A 20,093-nucleotide genomic window follows, 5' to 3' on the forward strand; every position below is an offset into this window, starting at 1 on the left:
TAATAAATATGGAAATAAACAGCGACTCCCTTCATCCGAATTCCAGAGTCTTTAATACTTTCAGGGTTTGAAAAGCAAAGAGTTGGACAAAAACTGGTTGGGAAGGCAGCTGTTGTGTTTTTACAGTGGCACAAGGGATCGACGGAGGATCGGTGAGCTACGAACCACAGACACCAGCATGGTGAGATTATTCCGCTCACCTTCCATAATCCCACACCGAGGCTTGTGTACAGTACATACTGTAGCTGTTTTTAATGACATCACTTTAAAACATTCTGTTGACACAAAAACCACTTCAACCCATCAGTCCAGGCTTAGAGAGGAGGGCAGTTCTTTCACGTCTCCAAATGAGGACGATCTTTAAATGCTCGTTGAGCACAGTCTCCCTCTGGCCTCCTGATGGCAGTTCCGGCTCCGTCCTCGTGGCGCCGCGCACACGGAGACTCTCCTACTTCTCTTCCCCATCGCTGCGACTTTTGTACTTGTCCAGAAACTCCTGATGTTTCTGCCGGAGGATTTCCGTCTGCTTCTTAAACCCGTTGGCCCTGGGTGACAGCAGAGAGGACACGTTCGGATGCGTTTCACAGCATGGGGAAAGTGAGCGTGCGGCAGGTCTCACCTGGCCCTCTGCTTGGATTCGTTGTACATTTCTGTGATGACTCGATCTTTCTCGTCCATGAAGTTGTTATGGACTTCTTCCAACTTCCTGACGCGCCAAAAAAAACATTTCCCATTGAATCATTTTACACAAACCTGGTTTCTCTGCATGGTAAAAAAACCCGAAAGAGTCACCTGAAGAAGATGAAGTGGGCTCCGATGCTGAGCAGCATGGTGATGACGCAGTAACCGACCAGATGCAAGTTCCTTCTCCGCCGCTTTTGTCGCTGCTCTGCTGACATGTCCTGTGCGTCAGCCTGACGGAACTGCGCCCAGTAACGCAAGTTTTCCCTACTGTAGGTGAAGCCATGGGAGAGGAGTTGTTAAACGTTGGTGTTTGGAGATAAATGAGTGTAACAGGACTAAATAGGCATACTAAGCAAAAATATAGCTGTGTGTTTACCTGGCATTGTAGGAGGTGTGAGTGGAGGAAGATGTGAAGGTCTGACCTTGAGCGTACGGCTGTGTGATTCTGAGGTCATACTCCTTCCTGCTGGGGTCTTTACTCAGGACTCTGTAGGCCTCGTTCAGCTCAACAAACTGGCTGTGCAGTGCTGGGTTGTCTGGGTCTCTGTCCGGGTGCAGCTGCAGAGAGATGCATTCCAATAAAACAAACAGATATTCTGATGTGGACATTAGCCTAGAAAAAACCCTCACACTTTTCCTGTAAAACAAATTAGTGCATACCATTCGCCAACCCCAATTATGGCAGAACCATAAGGTAAATACACACACACATCCCTGTTTACACTAGAAGCCACGGCATGAAAACACACACAAATCCAGGAGCCAACTGTGGGAACAGATAGAGAGTTAAAAACTAAAAACCTATGCTGCCCTCCTCTGGCGACACATTTTCTTAGGATGATTGTTTGGAAATAAAGAGCCTACCTTCTTGGATTTCTCAAAAAACGCATTTTTTATTTCATTGGAGCTGGCATTAGATTTGACTCCCAGGAGATCATAGTAGTTCACAGCTTTGCTGCAGGTAAAACAACAAACAATCAAAAAGCCTAAAGTGCCTCCTGAGTTCAGAATACAGAAGACCAAATGCCTTTGATTGTAAGCTCCGTGACACACCTGTGTGGGTAACTTTGGGACAGCCATCGCAGCCCACTTTTCCAGCAACAAAAGCAGGTCTGACAAAGACGCAGCTGAGCCTCCAACAGCATGATGGGAAATTCCTGCAGATCCACACAAAGGACCTGTGCCAAACATGTCAGAATATGCAACAGCAATTATACAAAAGGAAGACCACGACAGAAAATACAGATGCCTTCCATAAACGTATAATGCACAAATAAAAGGTGTCCATCTGTGCGTGAAATGTCATAGTCAAAGTGGTCCTATAAATGTTTTTAGCTGACCTTTCAGTGTGTTTCTACTAATGCTGCTCCTGCTTCCTTTAATGTGCAATCAAAACTACTGTTTTGAAATGTAGACACAAACCTGCTTTACTTTCAGTTAAACGTAAAGTGGTTTTAGTGAGCACATAAATTAGACAAACTACCCGTGGATTAATATATTGATCCTCATTTGAAATGAATGACATCAACTGTCAGTTTCCAAATAGGAACACATTGTTCTGTTGACCGGGTAAAACAAAGATGACACCTGTTTTACATTTACAAGGCCGATTCATAGCTAGCGTCTGTTCACAACGAACCAATTACAATGACAATGTTATGCTTAATGACAAGGAAAACACATAAAACTAAAGGAAGATCACCATACCTGCTAAAGTCTTGTTTCATAACATTCTTCTTCTTCTGCTGCTGCCTCATTGGCTGCAGCTATACTAGCGCCACAGCTTTAACCCGCCTTAGTAAAGTTAACGCTCAAACGTAGCATCTTGGATTTCAGAATAAAGTGCCACTTATAAGCAATGACACAACGTTTGAGGTTTAGGGTCCTCTGACAGATATAGACGAACGATTCTATATAATAATTGTGTCTAAAGTGCAGTTACATGTAATCTATTTTTTTTAAAAAATCACAAGTCTGGATATAATCACTTTTTTTATTGGGCAGTTGAGCCGGAAATGAGCCGGAAATGAGCCGTTTCTTCCGGTATTTTCTTTGCTGACCAACAGCCAATGCCGCTCATTTTCATGTTGCCTCGTCTGTAATTCGGGCTTGTGTCCACGTTGGTGATAATGAGTAATTACTCCTCAACCTTCTGTCAAGAGGAAGAAACTCCGTGTGTACCACAAACTACAGGTATGAAAAACTAAGCATTTGTTATCTGTTTTGTCCTCAAATAGTGTTATATTACATTTTATACAGACCTGTTGGCGTTACAGATTGCTGAAGTAAGTTTGAATAACCGATAGTTGTCAGTTGCTGTTGTCTAAATCAACTAATGAATCTGATTTGATACTTTATTGTCTGAGGTGATAACTGACGCCTGCAAAATGGAACGAAATAAGAGATGTCATGGAAGGAGACAGCTATAAAAAGGTCAAAACGAAATGAAAAAGCTGTATTAAAAACATTTAAAAACAATTTGTGTAGTAAACGAAGTAACGTCGGCCGAGAAAGGACTATTTTAATGCAGGAGAATTTAGTGTATTTTAAACCCAATGAGCGGTCTTAGACAAAACATGTGCAGCTATTTACTTGTGTGTCTTGGTGTGTCTGTGTTTGAACATTGGAGGGAGAGGTTTCACCGTGAACTTCACACCTGCTCTCCAGGATCAGCCTCTTTACACATTTTCAAAGTTCATATTTTATACCAGGAATTCATCTATTTTCTGTGTGATGTTTACAGACCCACAGCTGTGGGACCACAGACAGGGACCACCTGATGGTTCACTGATGATGGACCCCGACGTGTCTGTGCTGCTGCACTGTGCAGTCTGGAGGGGGCTGCTGGAGTCCCAAGTACAAGTAGAACTCTCTGAAAGGTTTGAAACTGTATATATTATTTACTGTGCGTCGTCCACGATGTGATAGTATATTAGTCAATAAATACAATATAAAATCCAGTGAAAGAAGCGCCGTATTCTTTTGTCTTTTCCCAGATTTAACAGGCAGACTGACACACTTTTAGAAAGTGAAATCTTGGCGGTGTGGACAGAACGGGTGTCTAAAGAACCGTGGCTATTCAATGGGTCCAAGTTCAGACTGCACTCTTTCTGCTTGGTGTCTCCTCCTAGTGCTTCACTGTCATCTTGCTGTAACCAGTTGCCCCATGTCCCTATTTTAGAGGCGCAGGATGAGCAGAACAGTGAACCTGACAGTTGGACAAAGGGGGAGGAGAATTTCTCTGCTGGGGATTCTTTGCACAACTCTCCTTTGTGGAGTTTGAATGAAACCAACAAATATCAGAACCAGAGGAAAAGATCCGAGAAGCCAGTAGATGAAGAGTCCGAGCCCCTCCTCACCCTGAGACTTGGTCTCACCTGCTACAAGGACTATCTGGGGACCAACTGGTCCAACAGAGTGTCAGAGCTGTGTCAGATGGGAGAGACCGAGTTTGGAGACCCTTGGACTTTTTTGGCTCAGCCTCTTGGCGTGGGCGCCATCCTGTGTACACGGGACCAGCAGGTGGTGTTGATCAGGAGGAGCCACAAGGTGGCAGAGGCAGGTGGGCTCCTGGACATACCGGGAGGTCACCCAGAGCCAAAGGTGAAGGAACCTGAAAGTGAATTGAAGGTCACTGACATGATTGATGGGCTTTACTCCACTGCCCGCTCCCCAGGTGGTGTGTGAGCAGCTCGGCCGTGCGGTGTGTGAGGAGCAGATCATGCTGGACATGATGGAGCAGAAAGCAGTCGTCTCTGAGCTGTTCTCATCAGTGTGTGTAGAGATCAGGGACGAGGTGGGCTCCGCTCATTATAAATCAAAGGGAAAAACAAACATTTTCTATGTTGTTGTTGAACCAACTCAAAAAGGTGTCTCTCACTCCACTACAGGTGAACATTCCACTCGGGTGCCTCAGACAGCCGGTCCTAATGGGCGTCGCCTTGAATCACACGAGTGCTGGAAGGCCCAGTGCTGAGTTCTATGTCAGGTACTTCCTCGGTTATACAATACATTTGTTTTGTGCCACCAGTCATCAGCACGTTGTTTTTATTCACAAAGATTAGATTAAATTAATCACCCACATTTATATTAATATCAATACAATTTTAATTGGCTACATCATTTTTAAACTTGAGATTCTCTACCAGGGAATCTTCATGTTTCGATCCTGTTAAAATAGTCCCAATGCAGACACTTGAGCGCACGTTTGCTGTGAGGGGGGGCCACATTGTGACGGTCGTTTCCGTCTCCTCAGCTGCTCGCTAACATCTGAGGAAGTCAGAAAGTTGTACTGGAAAGGAGGAGCTGAAGCCAGCGAGTCCACCGACATCATCTTCCTGAGCCAACAGGTCAGCTGTTTGGTTATACATTTGATCCTCATGCTTCCTTCTTTTAAAAAAAAGTGTAAAATAGCAAAATTGTTATGTGAAAAAAAGCTGCATTTCATCTTGAATTTTACAGGAGGTGTTGGAGCTGGACAGACACAGCCCTCTGTGGACAGAGCTCTGTCCTTCAGCTAAAGGAGCCATGTTGCTTTATCAGACAGTGAAGCCTGATGGGGAAACAGTCATCAAACCACAGCGGAGGACAGATAAACAGCATCAGCAAGTGCATGAGGGAGTCCAAATACCATAAAAGCACAGTATTTTTTCCATTTTACAGCAATAATCTGTATCATTTTCAATAAAAGACTTGTAGAAATGACAGGTTTCAGTGTTAAAATACTTAAAATCTTTGAACAATGCAGCGAGTGTAAACATGAACAGTCCTTGTGATTGAGCGGCAGCAGCTGTTTGTTCACCAGTAACCAACATCATTATAGTCTCTGTAGTAGTAGTAGCCAGGGTCCTGATAGGCCACATTCCACTGAAAAAGAAACAAACCGGAAGTCACCAAAGCATCGAGGAACAGTACCTAAAGCAAAAACTACCGTCTCTACCCTGAAGCACATTTCTTTTCCTGTTTTTTTGCTCATAGCTTAAACCAAATTACGGTTTATGTGGGTTTTTGCAGTGCTCACATATCTCAGATGCTGTGCCGACGTCTGCGTGTTGAGTCTCGTGTCATTCAGGCCTACAGACAAAAAAAAAAAAAATCAAATGAACTTGGATATGAAAGCATCACATCATCCTGGACAGGCTACACCGTGCTCTCATGCTGACCCCGACAAGCAGCCCACTGCGTCCTGTGAGGGTAGGGTCTTTTTTTGTGAAGTTTGGGTCTCTTCTTCTCTGGTTTGGGGATGGGGGGCAGCAGCCGGTGAGCCTCGTCCTTGTACTCCTGCAGCAGCTTCTGGGCCTGTTCCTGAGGCAGCTCCACGTACAGCAGCTCCTCCAGCAGGTCGCTCTGCTGCTCTGGAAGACTGCAGCTGACTGGAACCAGACAGAAAAGCCTGAGTTATATTTAGCTTATCGTCACCGCGGCCTATTGGTCCCAAATAAAGCTCAAAAATTAAATATAAAACTCTGAAATTAAAGCAGACCTTGTAGTTTGAGCAGTGCGGTCTCAGGAATCGGCTCACAGCCACCCGTCTGGTGCTCAGACAGACGCCTTTTCCACTCGCCAGCCGAAGGAAAGACGACCACCACCTTCCTCCTGAAACCACCAAACAGCTGTAGCTTGTACCGACGTGCAGAGAAGAGGATGTTGCACTGAAGAGCAAAAACAAGGAAAAAGAAAACACCTTAAAATACTCAGAATACCTTCACAATTTCTGTCTTTCTTTTTTTTTTTAGAGATTTACCTGATCAAGAATGTAATTGCCAGGAGTCTGTGCAGCCAGCTTGATCAAATCTGTCAGACACTGAGCAGCCTGCTGCAACTGGTGCTCCCTCTGTCCACCAGTCTACACACACGCGCACACACGCACACACGCGCTGTGATCAGCACACAGGATACAGATTATCATTGTACCTGAGCAGAGTGCAGCAGTTTGACTTACAATCATACATGACAGCAGCTCCTCCGTGCCCAACAGTCTGTAAAGTTTGTCCGGATGTTGCTTTGTGTGAGTCCGGGCCCAGCGGCTCTTACCAGAACCAGGAAGACCGACCATTAATAACACCTGTCAAAAGAATAAATGACTCTAAAAATAATTGGCAACATAAAACATCAGGTGGAACTCCAATGAAGATCTCCTACCTCACACTGTGCTCCAGATCTAGGAGCAAACGTGCTGTGCACCGACTGTCCAGACGGAAGAGTTACCAGTGGTGTAAAGCCTGTGCGACCAGGGTACCAGGGAGGACCTGTGGGGTCCAGGTGGAACCTGACGGAACAGCCTTTACAGAGGACGTGAGGAAACAGAGGACGACCTAATAATGCAGGGCTTCTCAACGAAAAAGCTACCCCCATGAAACGGCCATTCTTATGGAAAGAGATCTCAGTAGCATCTGTAGAGAAAGACTAACACACAGACAACTTGGATCAAAAACATTCTTATACAACATTCTATTGTGACAAAAGAGAAGAGTCAGCATGTGACTCACAGCGTAGCACCCAATGATGTCCCCCACAGAGAAGGGCTCCCCAAATTCCTGCTCTGTCCCACCTGACGCTTTTATACCACGTCCGTCATACGCAAAAGACTCTTCATCTCTACCTGGCATGAGACAATAATAATAATAATAATAACAACACATGTCCAGATAACTCCTCCAAGAAAGGATCTGGGGAAACTATCCTCACCCAGCAGTAGAGAGGTGTCAGGCGTTGACCAGCCTACTCTCAGTCCATGTGGGCACTTATCATCTTTATAGTCCAGCTGTGTAGTCGACCACGTCCTCTCCACCCTCACCTCAAAGCCCACCCTGCCCTGCAGCACTCCATGGGTGAGCCTGCAGCCCGACCACAACAGCGGGAATCGATCCCAGAAGCGCGGCTGCCCGCCGGAGCCATCAGGATGCACCTCAAAGTGAAGGTGGCTGTCATCTGTGCACGCAAAAGAACTTTTGAGTTCAAAATAGCCAAAGTTACCTTTGTTTCAGAGCTCAATCCAAGACCATACAGTTTCCAGGTCTATTCTGATCCCCAACATACCAAATCAAAATGCATTTGAAAACTCACGTGGATTTATTTGAACTTTATCTTCATCCTGTGCTTGTGTGTAATCCAGGTTGGCAGCAGCTTTTGGGGATCTGGCTCTAGTTGGGAGGAGAATGTGCAGACACCCCTCTATCAACATGCATGTCAACAAACTGAATGTCTTCATTATTTAAGTAGACAGCAGTCACTTTACCACAATAAACTCACATTCACGCTGTGATGGGAAACGTCTAAAGCTTTTAGCTGAGATCTCGGGAGCTTGCTTTACCTTTTGTATCGGATCTCTTCTTTGAACTCGTAGAAAGCTCTCCCCCTGCCCCTCACATCCGGCGGCTGAGCTCTACTGGACTCCTCGCAATCCTCTTCGCCCCCCTGCTGCATGTCAACCTCTTCTCCTCCCACCTGATGTTGTGGGACACACGCTGGGATGAGTTCGGAGGCTTCCTGTGCTGCACACAGGTCGGGATGGGTCTCTGTCTGCGTGGCGGAGTCTGCGAGCTCTTTGCAGCGGTCCTTTCTAGCGGAGGCATCGGTTTCCTCCTTCCGTGGTTCTGCGGGTGGTTCAAGGGTGTCCGCGGTCTGTATCATTGAGATGCCATCGTTGACCATGGTGTCATTTTGTTTTAACTTTTCCTCAAAATCTCCACATGTTCTTGCCTCTGAAGCGGACCACAGCCTAGTGGCTAGTTCAGCTTTTAGTCCTTTGGCGTCCAACCCAAGTTCTTTTAGCTTCGACCGAAGCTCGGGCACTTTTAATTTTTTGATGTCGTCTAACTTCATTTTTGCCGTGTTAAAAGAAAAAAATCCCTGTCAGAAGCAGTTTGAGTTAAAGGAAATAAGTAAAAAAAAAAAAAAAAAAAAGAAAAAAAAGAAGCTGATTGAACAAAACAACACTGGTTCAATATGGTGCCCTGGTTTGTGATTGGCTGTCGACTTCTTCTTCTACTTTCTATTTGTAACCAGAGCAGGCGCTGTCTGCAACACTGCCACTAAATGGTAGGAACCTGTAACTACAACTGTTAGGGTTAGGGTTAGGTTTACGGCACCCTTTTTGGACGTTATTACTTAGCTGATTTGCAGCCAAAACATATATATATTAGTAATACTATTAATACTATAAATCTGCATTCATTGGTGGGGTGTACTTATTTACCCTGAGATGTAACAGTGAAGGAACATATATTCATTCAGACAATGTAAAAACTGTTAAAAGTAAGATACCTGGCATCTGCGTGATCTGGAAATATCTCCTTTCATAACATTCCCGTCATCATCGAAACATGAACTGTAACTACATTCTTAAAGACTCGGAGGCTTTTTTATTTTTACAAATGAGACACATGGGGAAAAAATGAGAACTGGGCTCAGCACAAATACATGTAACAGATAAAAACCATCAAGGTCATTTCCAGTTAAAATACAAAAACACATTTTATATTACAATTCATGACACACTGCCTTATCTCTCGTCAATTCAGATTACTTTCTCCACTGTTTGTGTTCCATTGCAACCATGTCTGTCAATGATAACAAGTAAGAAACACACAACTTTGAATCATTCATTTATGTAAATCAGCAAATTGGTAACTTCCTTCCTTGTCATTGAACCATTTGGCCTTCTGCACAAAACCCTCTCAGAAACAAAGATCCACACACATTTATCTCCAATTTACTCCACAGCTTGTGAACATCACGTGAGAGAGTTTCGCTGCTTCATTTAGGCCCCAAACGGCTGCGTCCACAGAAACAGCATCATGATAATCATTGTGAGAGGCAGAGACTTGTTCTTTGCAGCGAGTTTTCTATTACGCAACAGAACATTCGGGTCACGCTCACACAGTGAGCCGGTTCCTCACACATGGAGGCTCAGTCGCACGTCAGTGATGCATCTGACTCCTCCAGTCAGCAAACATGACACATACATTTAAATCTACAAAAATTCTGTAAAATGCAAACACAACACATTCAATGTATTTAAATGGACTCTAAGGATTGTTGCATTTGAAAACAACACAAAATGAGCAACGACTTAAAATAATGAGCTTTAACTTGACTTCCCTAAAATCCCTTTTTGTCATAAAACCAATGGAGTTGGATTGTTGCTGTTTTGATGCAGTCACGCATATAAGCTTCTTTCATTGGGAACTAGACTAAAACAGAAAAAACAGGAGCACGGCACCACTTTGAGGGTTTGTTCTTTTAAAGATCAGCTTGTTTCAATAATTTAAAGCAAAAGCTTGTTCAGGTGAATCCGTGAAAACAAGGAACACAAATACATGCAAATCTCTTAATTCTATGCTACAGAGGAGAAGCAGAGGGTGTTTATTGTTCTACCTTTAACAGTCAAACTAAGACGGTGGGCGTTGCTGGAGGAGGGGAAGGGGATGTGCTCTCAGACGGACTGTGACCCAGCAGCAGCTCCTTCTCTCTGGGACGGCACGGCCTGCTGATGTGCTGACTATGAGAGTGGTAGAGCCGCAGGAAAGCCAGGATGGACTGAGCCAGCCACAGAGCTGTCACGCTCCACAGAGACGCCTAAGGACACAAGTTAGGGACAGAGACAACAGTCACATGTGCAAAATGAAAACCTTATAAGGAATTCAGTGTGCAGATGTGCAGATCACCGACGCCAGAGTGGACATGTAGCCAATTAGCAAGGGTTAAACAATATTATCTGTTGAGCATTATGATAAAATCTGACTGATTATGACAGCTAATCTCGTTAGTTGCATCAGTAGTCTGGGTAATGCAAGGTCAGCTAACTTAAAACATTAACTATTTCATTCTGAGCAGTCCTACCTGTGCCAGGTTGAGCTCTGTGTAGAAAGACGAGGTGTCCACGTCCAGATACAGAGGCATAGACTGGGACTCTGCACAGCTGAGTACAAATCAATATGAAAGGGATAAGAAAGTGATCACCAAGCACACTTTACCCATCTCTCTGTATCTGGTGTAGAATTATCAGCCTGCCATAACTATTGGGAAAAACTCCCCAAGAATATACACGAGGGTTCCACCAATACTTGAATAATGTTTATCATATACCTGAATGGTTGCATGTTCTGATTGGTGACAGTGTCACACCAGGAGGACAGGCCCAGCGACAGGATGACACTGGCGCCCCCAGACAGGAAGAGCAAGCACACGCTCAGCAGCACCGTCAGGAAGGATGAAAACAGGGTGCTAAGAGGAGACACGTGTGGCAGACGGCTTAAAAAAATAGAGTTAATGCTACAAGTGCTTGTTAATCAGCAAGTCAGCCCTTTTTCTCTTGTTTATGATTCGGTTTGACTTTCATTTTTAGTTTCAACTTTATTGGGCCATCATGAGGTGCAAAATGAAACATTGACAAAGAATAAATACATTTACTGTTACAAAAAACCTCTTACTTAAATACTTTTAAAAGTACACTGCAAATCCCTTGAATTAAGAACATTACTAATGTGGAAATAGAAAATATTTACAAGCCTTTATGTAATTGTTACATCACTGTGCAGCTGTTGAGGGTGGCCCTATTTTAATTACATTATAATGCAGGAGGAGCATAAACTATTAGGTTAGGTTGGCATTACAGGGCATTAAAATGCAGAGAGTATAGGTAAAAATAACATTTTATATCTCTACAGAGTGGGCCCACCACACTATAATTCTTATATTTTAACATTGTGTACACTATAAATCTTCAGCATCTTCATATGGCAGAATAGAACTGCACTTTTTGTCACATTCTGCGTAATCTGTTTTAGCGCATTGCTTCAGCTAAATAAATAAATAAATGAAGAGATTTAGGTCAGTCATTTCCAGATGTGTGTCAAGACTCACTCGTCATGGCGCCCGTGCAGATAGAAGAGGCACCTCCATCCCTGCGCAGCGCCGTAGAGCACCGTGAAAATACCGACAAATGTGGCGAACTGACAGGCTGCCGGGGGCCCCCACTGCTGCACCACCAAGTGAGAGACGTCTGCGGACGGGCCGGTCGACCCGGCCGGGTCATCTACTCTCCAGTACCCGGTAGAGAAGAGTGCGCATCGGCCTTTGAACGCAGAGCCATTGAGAGCCATGGGGACGACCACGAGTAGACCCGCCACCACCGAGAGGGCGTGAGCCGTACAGTGAGCCAGTAACAACCGCCGGTCCAGCTCCATGCTTCAGGCGTGAGTGGGGTCCCGATGTCTAATCAAAAGTTCTATAACGTCAGCACATCCCCGTTCATCCCCAGATCACGGTCACCGGGCGGATGGATATTTTAAGATCGCTGGGTGGGGCGCGGCTGTCTGGGCGTTACACAACGCCCCTCTGGAATGATCCACAAACGAGAGGAGGCAGAGGAGCTCTCACTCCAGCACAAATCCCGGTCATCAGAGCGTCAAACCCCCTCAAACAGCACGCATGTTCAACATCCTTTGTAACTACGAGATATGCTCCTACTTCCAGTTTTGAATTCGTTAAGGATTTTGATTTACACGTTTTCATAATTGTAGGCGCAATCAATTTATACCAATACCTTTATTTGTTGTACGTGCAAAACGTGCAGTATGTGGCGATGGGCCCGAGTGACTCATCCTCTTAAATAAGCGATCACCGGTTGATAATAATTCCTGTAGTAGTGACGTAGTAGTTCGTCACCAAAGCAAAACGATTAATAAAAATAGGATCTGACCATGGACAACGGGCTGAATGAAATACGTAAATAGGACAATTTACTTCACGATTTTACTGATTCATAGATAATAAAACATGATTAAAAAAGAGACTTGTCAATAATGTGAAGTATAAAAAAAGCCTTACCGCCACCAAAAAAATAATAATATAATTTAACTGAGAACAAAGCACTGGGAGTGCGTGGACTATTTATAAGGTAATAGTCAGAACCCAAAATCACTGTGGCTCATAGGCCAACAAGCAAAACACCATTAAATCCCCTGACCTGAACTCTCATTATATAGAGTGATCATGAACATTTAGCACAAACCTGGAATGAATCAATTCAAATGGCAGTGAAACGATTCCAGAAACGTGGAACCCCTGGCACAGCAGAATGTTTTTAATACCACTCCTCCCTTTCTAGTGCTCCCAGTCTCCCTGTATAAAGCAACACCAGGAGGGTCCTGGATGCACCTCACATGCCGCCTTTGGATGTGCCAGATGTGCTTCATCCTGAGAGTGTCAAGAAGAGGAACCCCCAGTGCATCATTCCCCTTGCCACTCATGAGCTCCGTCAGCAGCTGATCAAGGAGTTGGACGGATGTCTCCTCTCCACGGGTCCGTCTCCTGCAGTGCAGTGCAAGCTCGTCTTGAGTGATGTCTTTGTCCAACTCCTGGTCAGAGAGAGTGGGCCAGCCCTCCTGCAATGGTTGTGACCTCTTGGCCCTTCTGAGCTCCGCCACATCTGTTATATCCCACTCGAAAATGCAGGCTGACATGCGTGCCATGAAAGTGGGGTACGGCTGATGTGCCAAATGTCTAGACGGACAATCAAATTTGACCACCGCCTAAATTGGCCTTGATCTTGTTCTCGCCCACCTCTTTGCCGTTGTCCACATAAAGGAGGATCCACACCTGCGCTCTGGTACCTGAGGAAGTCATGTTGGTTCATTTCGTTTTTTTATTCTGAATCCATCCATAATGTCACTTTCATTTTTGCAATTCTGGTAAGCAGTTTATAACATGTGCTTTTAAATAGCTCATAGTTCATCGGTATTGTCATTATTACCTGTCCATCAGGCCTGCAGCCATAAGATCCAATGCTGGACCCTCACTGGCTGTTAGGACACTAATGAGTACCTGACCCATTTTGTTTTCCCCACAGAAGTCAGCCACCGGGCAGTGCCCTTGGCAGGTCCACTGAGCTTCTTGGTGATCTGAAAATTCAAAAACCGTCAGAACATTTATGTAAAGATTGAGTGTATATTATTTGGAAGATTAGAGCTATTCAAATTCTAACCGTCTTAGTTGAGTCCATTTTTAAAATGCATCCATAGACTGAAGTTATCTTAGCCTCAATATCCTCCAGCCTGTTCAGGATATCGTGACTGTACACAACAAGGAGCCACTTATAGCTAACACCGCTGATACTGGGGGCTCCTGGAAATGTGGTTGCAGCAGTCTAGAGGCATCCATGAAAGCTGCACAATGTGACTCTGATGTCACAGGCATATCTTTAAAAAGGAAAAAAATTATTCTCTCTTTCTCCAAACTACATTTTGATGTGTAAATATGTGTAGTGAGTGCATATGTATGTATTTGTGTTGTGTACCTGCGTGTCAGGATGACCCTAAACTCTGAGCGGTGTTCCAGGTCCAGCTGCTGGAGAATTGCCTGCATATCAGGGTCTCTGTGACCAAGTTGTAATAGCGGTCAATATCAAGGACCTGGCGCACTCTCCTGTGAAGACCACCGCTGGCCTGTGGATGCCCATTACATGCTGGCTTTAAGCAGAGCAGCCGTACGGCAAAGGGGTTGGAGCCTGGTGGTACACCAGAGATGGCTGTGGAGGGTAATACCACAGCTGAAGCTGGTCACGCAACTCCAACTTTCCACCTGAACCAACCCTGAACAAAGCTGATGACACCCACTTGTGGTCCTGCTGTGGCATTGTCTTTGGCCACAGCAGTGGGAGAGCAGCAGAATGCTCTGGCTGAAAGGGGTTCTGTTAAAGTTCAGAAAAACAAGGAGACCTGCCTTTTAAGACCCATGTTTAAGGCAAAACAAAAGTATCATCACTTTTATCTATTGATGTTGACTGTTTTTACCAGGTTGCTCACAACAGTATGATCCGTCACAGTATGATCCGTCACAGGCTGAGCAGGTGCTGGTGGCTGCACACATGGTGGTAATGGGGGAGCAAGGAAGGTGTCTGGGGATGCGGAAACAGTTGGACGAGATGGGGAAGGTTGATGAGGCTGCTTTGGCAATGGGACAGGATCAGGAGATGGGTAGATGGCTGAAGCTGCCCCAGGACCCTCATGTCCCGATGCCGTCACTGGTACCTATGGGGTTATATAGATGTGACATGTTATTGTACATGTTTTATTTGCCACTGTCATACATTTGTATGTACATGCCAAACTTCATAATATGTTCTTATATTCACCTGGGAAGGTTTTCTGGAAACGTTCAGGTTTGGCTTTGCAGCTCTCACGTTTTCCACCAAACCTTGATCTTTCAAACTTAAAATAACATATATCAAACTCATAAAGCATATATCAAAATCAAAAGCCTTGGAAATTAGAGGCAAAGCGTTGCATCACTATGTCATAAGATGTTTTTATGCTTGAAGAACATTTGGAGTAAGTAACTTTGACTAGAAATTAATATCAGTATGTTAAATTTACCATTGAAATATTTATCCTCGACCTTATTGGAGCAGTGGAGACATCAGTAGAGCTGACTGGACTTCTCTGGAGGAGGAAGAGTGACTGATGTGTCACCTGCATGGGTTGTTTCTGGAACAACAGAGGGTATCTGAAAAATACAGCACATCCAATGAGTCAGTCAGGCATACGTATGTTAGACTGAATTAAATAATTGCAAGAAAATGATTTGGAGGCTTCATTTACCACAGAGAACGAGTGTGCAGGACGTGACACTGGCGAATCACCAGTGGATGCAGACGTGCTCTGGCCAACAATGCATGTTGAGGCAGCAGCAGCAGCAGGAAGCTGAAGAGTCGCAGAAACCATCAAGAAATCATCATTTGCCCAGTACGAGCACATGTAAATTAAATGATCAAAAGAGTGTGAAATTAATACTGCGACTACTATTAACACTAATTCATATCAACAATTGTCTTTAATGGATGGTAATTATCATCAAACAGTTATTTTATTGAGACTTCACCACTGTGCTTGATTAGTGCCGTTAGTGCCTGTGGGATCTGTATTTTAAAGCAATAAACTACGTTAGGGTGTTTTGGTTAGTTGAAGATTACAAAACCCAGAATAATATTACCTCCTGATACATGTAATGCCATTCTCCAGGTGAGGAACAGACCATTTATCTTCATGACCCACTGACAGAGCCCAGCCGATCCAGGTTGAAGTTAAGCCAATGTTTTTAATATGAAATCAAACAGTACAGTCCTCCCAGAAAATCACACACAACCAAAATAAAGTTGAATGTGTCAATATTTGCAGTCTTTCCTTTTAATTGTAGTCACCTTGTGAGTGTGAACGCTGCAATTGCCCCCCTGTGGCTCTCTCACCAGGGTCCTTTGACCCCTCAGCTGCAGAGGGCACTTTTCTATCTGTAACAACAAAAAAATCTTACTCTTGTTTCACATGACATAATAGCTGACTAATAAATGTGTAAACACCCTACTGAATGTAACAGTTCACCGTGTTAAGTTCTTCCGAGGGATTTTTATCCTGCTAATAGTTATAAATCTAGATAGATTATATCCTTTCTGTCTATACCTGAGGGAAAAATGTAGTCTGCTATCTGAAATGATTAATGTAAGTCGTTTTTGGTTGGTCGTTTCACCTGAGTGTAAAGGTCATGCCATTTCTTTTGTCTGGGCCTTGTGAGGTTTTTTTTTTGGTAGACATTTTCTGTCATGTTATAACAAAACATAACATAATGTTATAACATAACAAGTAATCAGAAACGACGCACTCCAGCGTACTTCTGCCAAAGAAAACAAGCAATTTCATCGGCAGAAAAAAATACAACCAGCTAAAGCTCCGGCAGCAACTGCACAAACTTTATTGCAAAACTCCCGATGATCAAGTTACATTAGCGTTACAAATGCCTGACATGACTTGGACATATTGCATTAAGCATTTACGGTGATATTTTATGTGAAATGAAAAAAAAAAACTTAACGAATAACAGACCGCAAATTGCGCACGTACCTTGTCAAAATCCACGGAGATGTCCGGAATAAACAGCGGGCAGACTTTTAAATAATAAATCAACTCTAGGATCGATTGGCTTTTCCAAAGATTGAGACCGCAGTTTAATTTAAGGCGGGACGTCGAAAGATTGAATCGCGTATATGATTGGCTGTTGAAAGATTGAATCGCGCACATGATTGGCGCATGGCTCAGCCCTCGCACAGGCTCGAGCCCTCCCTTCCCTCGCACAGGCTCGAGCCCTCCCTTCCCTCGCTTCCTGTTGAAAGATTGAATCGCGCACATGATTGGCTGTTAAAAGATTGGCTCAGCCCTCGCACAGGCTCGAGCCCTCCCTCGCTCAGGCTTGAAAGCCTCGCACAGCGCCATGAGAGCTCGCACAGCTTGGCTTATACAGCTTTTGGCGAAACCTCGCACTGTTCCACATTGGACTTGATGCTACTCCATTTATCAACTGTGAGTCTCTGAGATGATTAATATCAAACTAGACGGTGTAATTTACCACTTATGAACCGTGGTTATGTTAAATCTGTATTAATTAGTTGCTTTGATGGTTTGGATTCCATCCCAAAGGAAGGATGTCCGTCATTTCTTACTCATAATTTTGAAAACATAAAAGATGTGTTTTATTTTGATTCACTTTGTGGCTGTGTATTTAGTATCTATCTTTGATACCATTACAACATGACTATTTGGTGAGTCAATATCACTATAAAGTGTCTTTGGGGTCGGTTTTCTTGTCACAAGTTAATTGATAAAACAAGTCATTTTGTTTATGTATATTCCATTTTCATAATAATATTGAACTTGCAGAGTATTTGCACCTATGTTTCGTAATTGTCATCATATTAGGTGTGTAGTTAGATGTTGCCAAACTTAACTTGTCCATTCTGTCACAGTGAAATATCAGTTGGTATACATGTCTTCATACCGCGTCTTTCCGCTTTTATAGCTGTAGCTCCATTCTGGCCTGTACCACTACACCAGCTACCCCTATTTCTACTTTCATATTGGAACGGTCCTAGTCGGCCCGCCCATATGAGCGGTCACATGGTGCACACAGTAAATAAAAGTCCGCCCCTGAATCCAGAGCTTTTGGGCTACATTTTTAACTTTGAATGGTGTTTCTAGTTAGATGGGGCTACGAGAAAACAAAACACATCTCCACCACATCCTCACTTCCTCTACATCCGTTTAGTTGATCACGGACACAATAGGCAGACATGGGGGGGGGGGGGGACCTTATGGTGATATTGACTCTGGTATCTTTGCCCATCCCTGGTGGTAAATAACAAAGAAATGATGTGCAGGTATTTCTAAAAAAACATTTTTGACCCCAAGGTCAACCGACTCCAGTGATGCCTGTGGAGCCCAACTGGAACCACCAACATGAGGTGAGACCAACCAGAGTCAGATTAAAGTGTGTTTTTACTCTCTGATCTGTATGTTATATTGAAGAAACAGGTCTGTTTGTTGTTGGGAATTTACTGCACATTACATAATCTTGTTTCGACCAACCTCAGTTTTCTCTCCCATCCATCCACCCACCCACCCACCATCCATCTATCTATCTATCTACCCATCCATCTATCCATCCACCCATCCATCCATCCATCCATCATCCATCCATCCATCCATCCCCCCATCCATCCATCCATCCATGATATACACTGATCTATTGAATAGAGAGGGTGGAAAGTTCTGTTTATTTGTTTTGCACATGGTCCTTATTTGGAAAATGTTCTCTTCAAGTCTGAGCAGAAACCAGCAGGTTCCTCTGTGTCCATCATGAGGAGCAGCTCTATGAGGATCTTCGCTGACTTCAACCAACCAGAGTCCAGGTAGGTAAACCAAGTTTGACTACTTTGTGTGTTTTACTAACTGGCTCAATCGACAGGGACCTGGAAATGATAACACACTGTCACACTACCAAATATAATCAACTCTAAATCACCAGTTGGAAGCTGATCCAGAATTGGATTAGACGATGTACTAGACGATTTGCTTTGTAATTCTACACTTTTGGTTTGTATTGTACGAGAGCACCTGAGAAACAACAGTGAATACAAACACGTCTGAATTCCACAGAGAGGTGGAATCAGTTGTGTTAGACTGATTCAACCTGACTGAGCTAAGAAAAGAAAAGGGAAGTCTTAATGGAAGAAAGTGTTGAAGCCTGAGACATTCATGTCAACATTAAATCACATCCAAACTGGACCAGTGGGAACTCTCAAATGGCAAATGAAACTCACAAGATTTTTTTATCCTGTTGCAGCTTCTCAGTGACCTTCGTGACTTCAAAAAGAAAGAAATGATTCGATTCAAGATCTGCTCGGTTCTTGGGGGTCACACAGCAAATTCTGGAGATGAGCCTGGAAACCTCAAGATGTAGATGCTAAAGCCTGAAATGTTTATTGGGCTGAATGGCCCATTTATACCATAGAGGCTTTCCCGTGTTTGCTGTTTTAAATTTAAAGAATGGCAAAAAATAAAACTGGCATTGTAACTTTAACACTTCAGTCTCAAGTGACGTCTTTTATTGGGCTCTTATGCTTGTTGAATCTTTACAGCTGTGAAGTGACACCAGTGTCTTCGGTACTCCAGAGGAACTTGGGTGAGCTGTTTTTAACCTAACGTCCACTAGAGGGCGCTGATAGCTGATACAGCAGCCTTCACAGTTGGGCTCTCTGGAGTTTCTCCTGTCTTCCTGAGCTGCACATGTCTTCATAACATGTATGGCCGCCTTTATAGCTGTATCTTGACCCGCTGACCTCCGACCCTGCTGACCCACTCAACTCCTACACCAGCAGTTTGTTACAATTAATGTATTTCCATGATCTCTGCCGAGTCTCTCCTCTCCCTGTCCTCCTCCTTCTCCTCTCTCTCTACCCAGCCGGCCAACAGCAGGAGGGTCCCCCTACATGAGCCTGGTCCTGCTCATGCCCTGGGATTCTGGAAAACGCCTAGAAACAATTTTGATTGTAATAGATGCTATATAAATAAAGATTGATTTGATTTTGATTTTATAACTAACGGATGATCAGCCGCTGCTTTTGTTAAGCAGCGGGCAGACTTTTAAATAATAAATCAACTCGAGGATCGATTGACTTTTCCAAAGATTGAGACCGCAGTTTAATTTAAGGCGGGACGTCGAAAGATTGAATCGCGTATATGATTGGCTGTTGAAAGATTGAATGGCGCATATGATTGGCTGTTGAAAGATTGAATGGCGCATATGACTGGCTGGGCTTATACAGCTTTTCGCTTTGAAAAACAAAGCTAGTTAAAAATAAAAGTAAAGAAGTAAGGAGTAATTGCAACATTGAATCATTGCAAAGCACTCAGTGTGAAACCAGTCATTTCAGTGATGTTACAACAAAATGCCGAAACCCGGGATCGAACCAGGGACCTTTAGATCTTCAGTCTAACGCTCTCCCAACTGAGCTATTTCGGCTACCGTACCACACATTAATAGAGTTTTCCTAATATAATTCTATTCATATGATCAAAGTA

At 43.8% G+C, this 20,093-nt stretch overlaps 4 protein-coding genes, 3 long non-coding RNA genes and 1 other non-coding gene across 10 annotated transcripts; 3 read left to right on the forward strand and 5 right to left on the reverse strand.

The window, feature by feature from the left end:
- Positions 1-34: 34 nt before the first annotated feature.
- dnajc4 (DnaJ (Hsp40) homolog, subfamily C, member 4) lies at positions 35-2,511 on the reverse strand. Of its 2 annotated transcripts, none has more exons than XM_057042568.1 (7): positions 2,392-2,511; positions 1,738-1,862; positions 1,549-1,639; positions 1,061-1,242; positions 793-948; positions 620-706; positions 35-545 (listed from the first exon to the last, which is right to left on the reverse strand). In XM_057042568.1, exons 2-7 carry the CDS (start codon positions 1,827-1,829, stop codon positions 449-451), a joined length of 705 nt encoding a protein of 234 aa, XP_056898548.1. In that variant the 5' UTR covers positions 1,830-1,862; positions 2,392-2,511; the 3' UTR covers positions 35-448. The 2 variants fall into 2 exon arrangements, with proteins under 2 accessions (XP_056898548.1, XP_056898547.1); XM_057042567.1 differs by having other exon boundaries at positions 793-951.
- Positions 2,512-2,726: 215 nt separating this feature from the next.
- nudt22 (nudix (nucleoside diphosphate linked moiety X)-type motif 22) lies at positions 2,727-5,388 on the forward strand. Of its 2 annotated transcripts, none has more exons than XM_057042561.1 (7): positions 2,727-2,877; positions 3,428-3,563; positions 3,681-4,287; positions 4,361-4,480; positions 4,575-4,672; positions 4,940-5,033; positions 5,146-5,388. In XM_057042561.1, exons 1-7 carry the CDS (start codon positions 2,814-2,816, stop codon positions 5,317-5,319), a joined length of 1,293 nt encoding a protein of 430 aa, XP_056898541.1. In that variant the 5' UTR covers positions 2,727-2,813; the 3' UTR covers positions 5,320-5,388. The 2 variants fall into 2 exon arrangements, with proteins under 2 accessions (XP_056898541.1, XP_056898542.1); XM_057042562.1 differs by lacking the exon at positions 2,727-2,877 and adding an exon at positions 3,056-3,117.
- si:ch211-107m4.1 (heterogeneous nuclear ribonucleoprotein U-like protein 2) lies at positions 4,697-8,643 on the reverse strand. Its single transcript, XM_057042560.1, has 11 exons — positions 7,997-8,643; positions 7,750-7,826; positions 7,372-7,614; positions 7,173-7,285; positions 6,826-7,089; positions 6,626-6,748; positions 6,428-6,529; positions 6,167-6,335; positions 5,847-6,056; positions 5,705-5,757; positions 4,697-5,550 (listed from the first exon to the last, which is right to left on the reverse strand). Exons 1-11 carry the CDS (start codon positions 8,506-8,508, stop codon positions 5,482-5,484), a joined length of 1,935 nt encoding a protein of 644 aa, XP_056898540.1. The 5' UTR covers positions 8,509-8,643; the 3' UTR covers positions 4,697-5,481.
- Positions 8,644-9,024: 381 nt separating this feature from the next.
- On the reverse strand, positions 9,025-12,008 carry zgc:153018 (Transmembrane protein 179-like). The gene is made up of 4 exons (XM_057043574.1): positions 11,551-12,008; positions 10,774-10,911; positions 10,528-10,606; positions 9,025-10,263 (listed from the first exon to the last, which is right to left on the reverse strand). The coding sequence occupies exons 1-4, from the start codon at positions 11,871-11,873 to the stop codon at positions 10,072-10,074; spliced, it is 732 nt and encodes a 243-aa protein (XP_056899554.1). The 5' UTR covers positions 11,874-12,008; the 3' UTR covers positions 9,025-10,071.
- Positions 12,009-14,063: 2,055 nt separating this feature from the next.
- On the forward strand, positions 14,064-14,926 carry LOC130531540 (uncharacterized). The gene is made up of 2 exons (XR_008952133.1): positions 14,064-14,379; positions 14,498-14,926. It is a non-coding gene; the product is annotated as an uncharacterized LOC130531540 (long non-coding RNA).
- Positions 14,927-14,978: 52 nt separating this feature from the next.
- Positions 14,979-16,769, reverse strand: LOC130531539 (uncharacterized). The gene is made up of 4 exons (XR_008952132.1): positions 16,581-16,769; positions 15,679-15,973; positions 15,288-15,389; positions 14,979-15,192 (listed from the first exon to the last, which is right to left on the reverse strand). It is a non-coding gene; the product is annotated as an uncharacterized LOC130531539 (long non-coding RNA).
- Positions 16,770-16,921: 152 nt separating this feature from the next.
- On the forward strand, positions 16,922-19,092 carry LOC130531169 (uncharacterized). Its single transcript, XR_008952028.1, has 4 exons — positions 16,922-17,036; positions 17,922-17,974; positions 18,333-18,421; positions 18,856-19,092. It is a non-coding gene; the product is annotated as an uncharacterized LOC130531169 (long non-coding RNA).
- Positions 19,093-19,961: 869 nt separating this feature from the next.
- Positions 19,962-20,034, reverse strand: trnaf-gaa (transfer RNA phenylalanine (anticodon GAA)). Its single transcript has one exon. It is a non-coding gene; the product is annotated as a tRNA-Phe (tRNA).
- Positions 20,035-20,093: the final 59 nt, after the last annotated feature.

Source organism: Takifugu flavidus, chromosome 9, assembly GCF_003711565.1.
Source record: "Takifugu flavidus isolate HTHZ2018 chromosome 9, ASM371156v2, whole genome shotgun sequence".
In the NCBI taxonomy this organism is placed as follows: domain Eukaryota; kingdom Metazoa; phylum Chordata; class Actinopteri; order Tetraodontiformes; family Tetraodontidae; genus Takifugu; species Takifugu flavidus.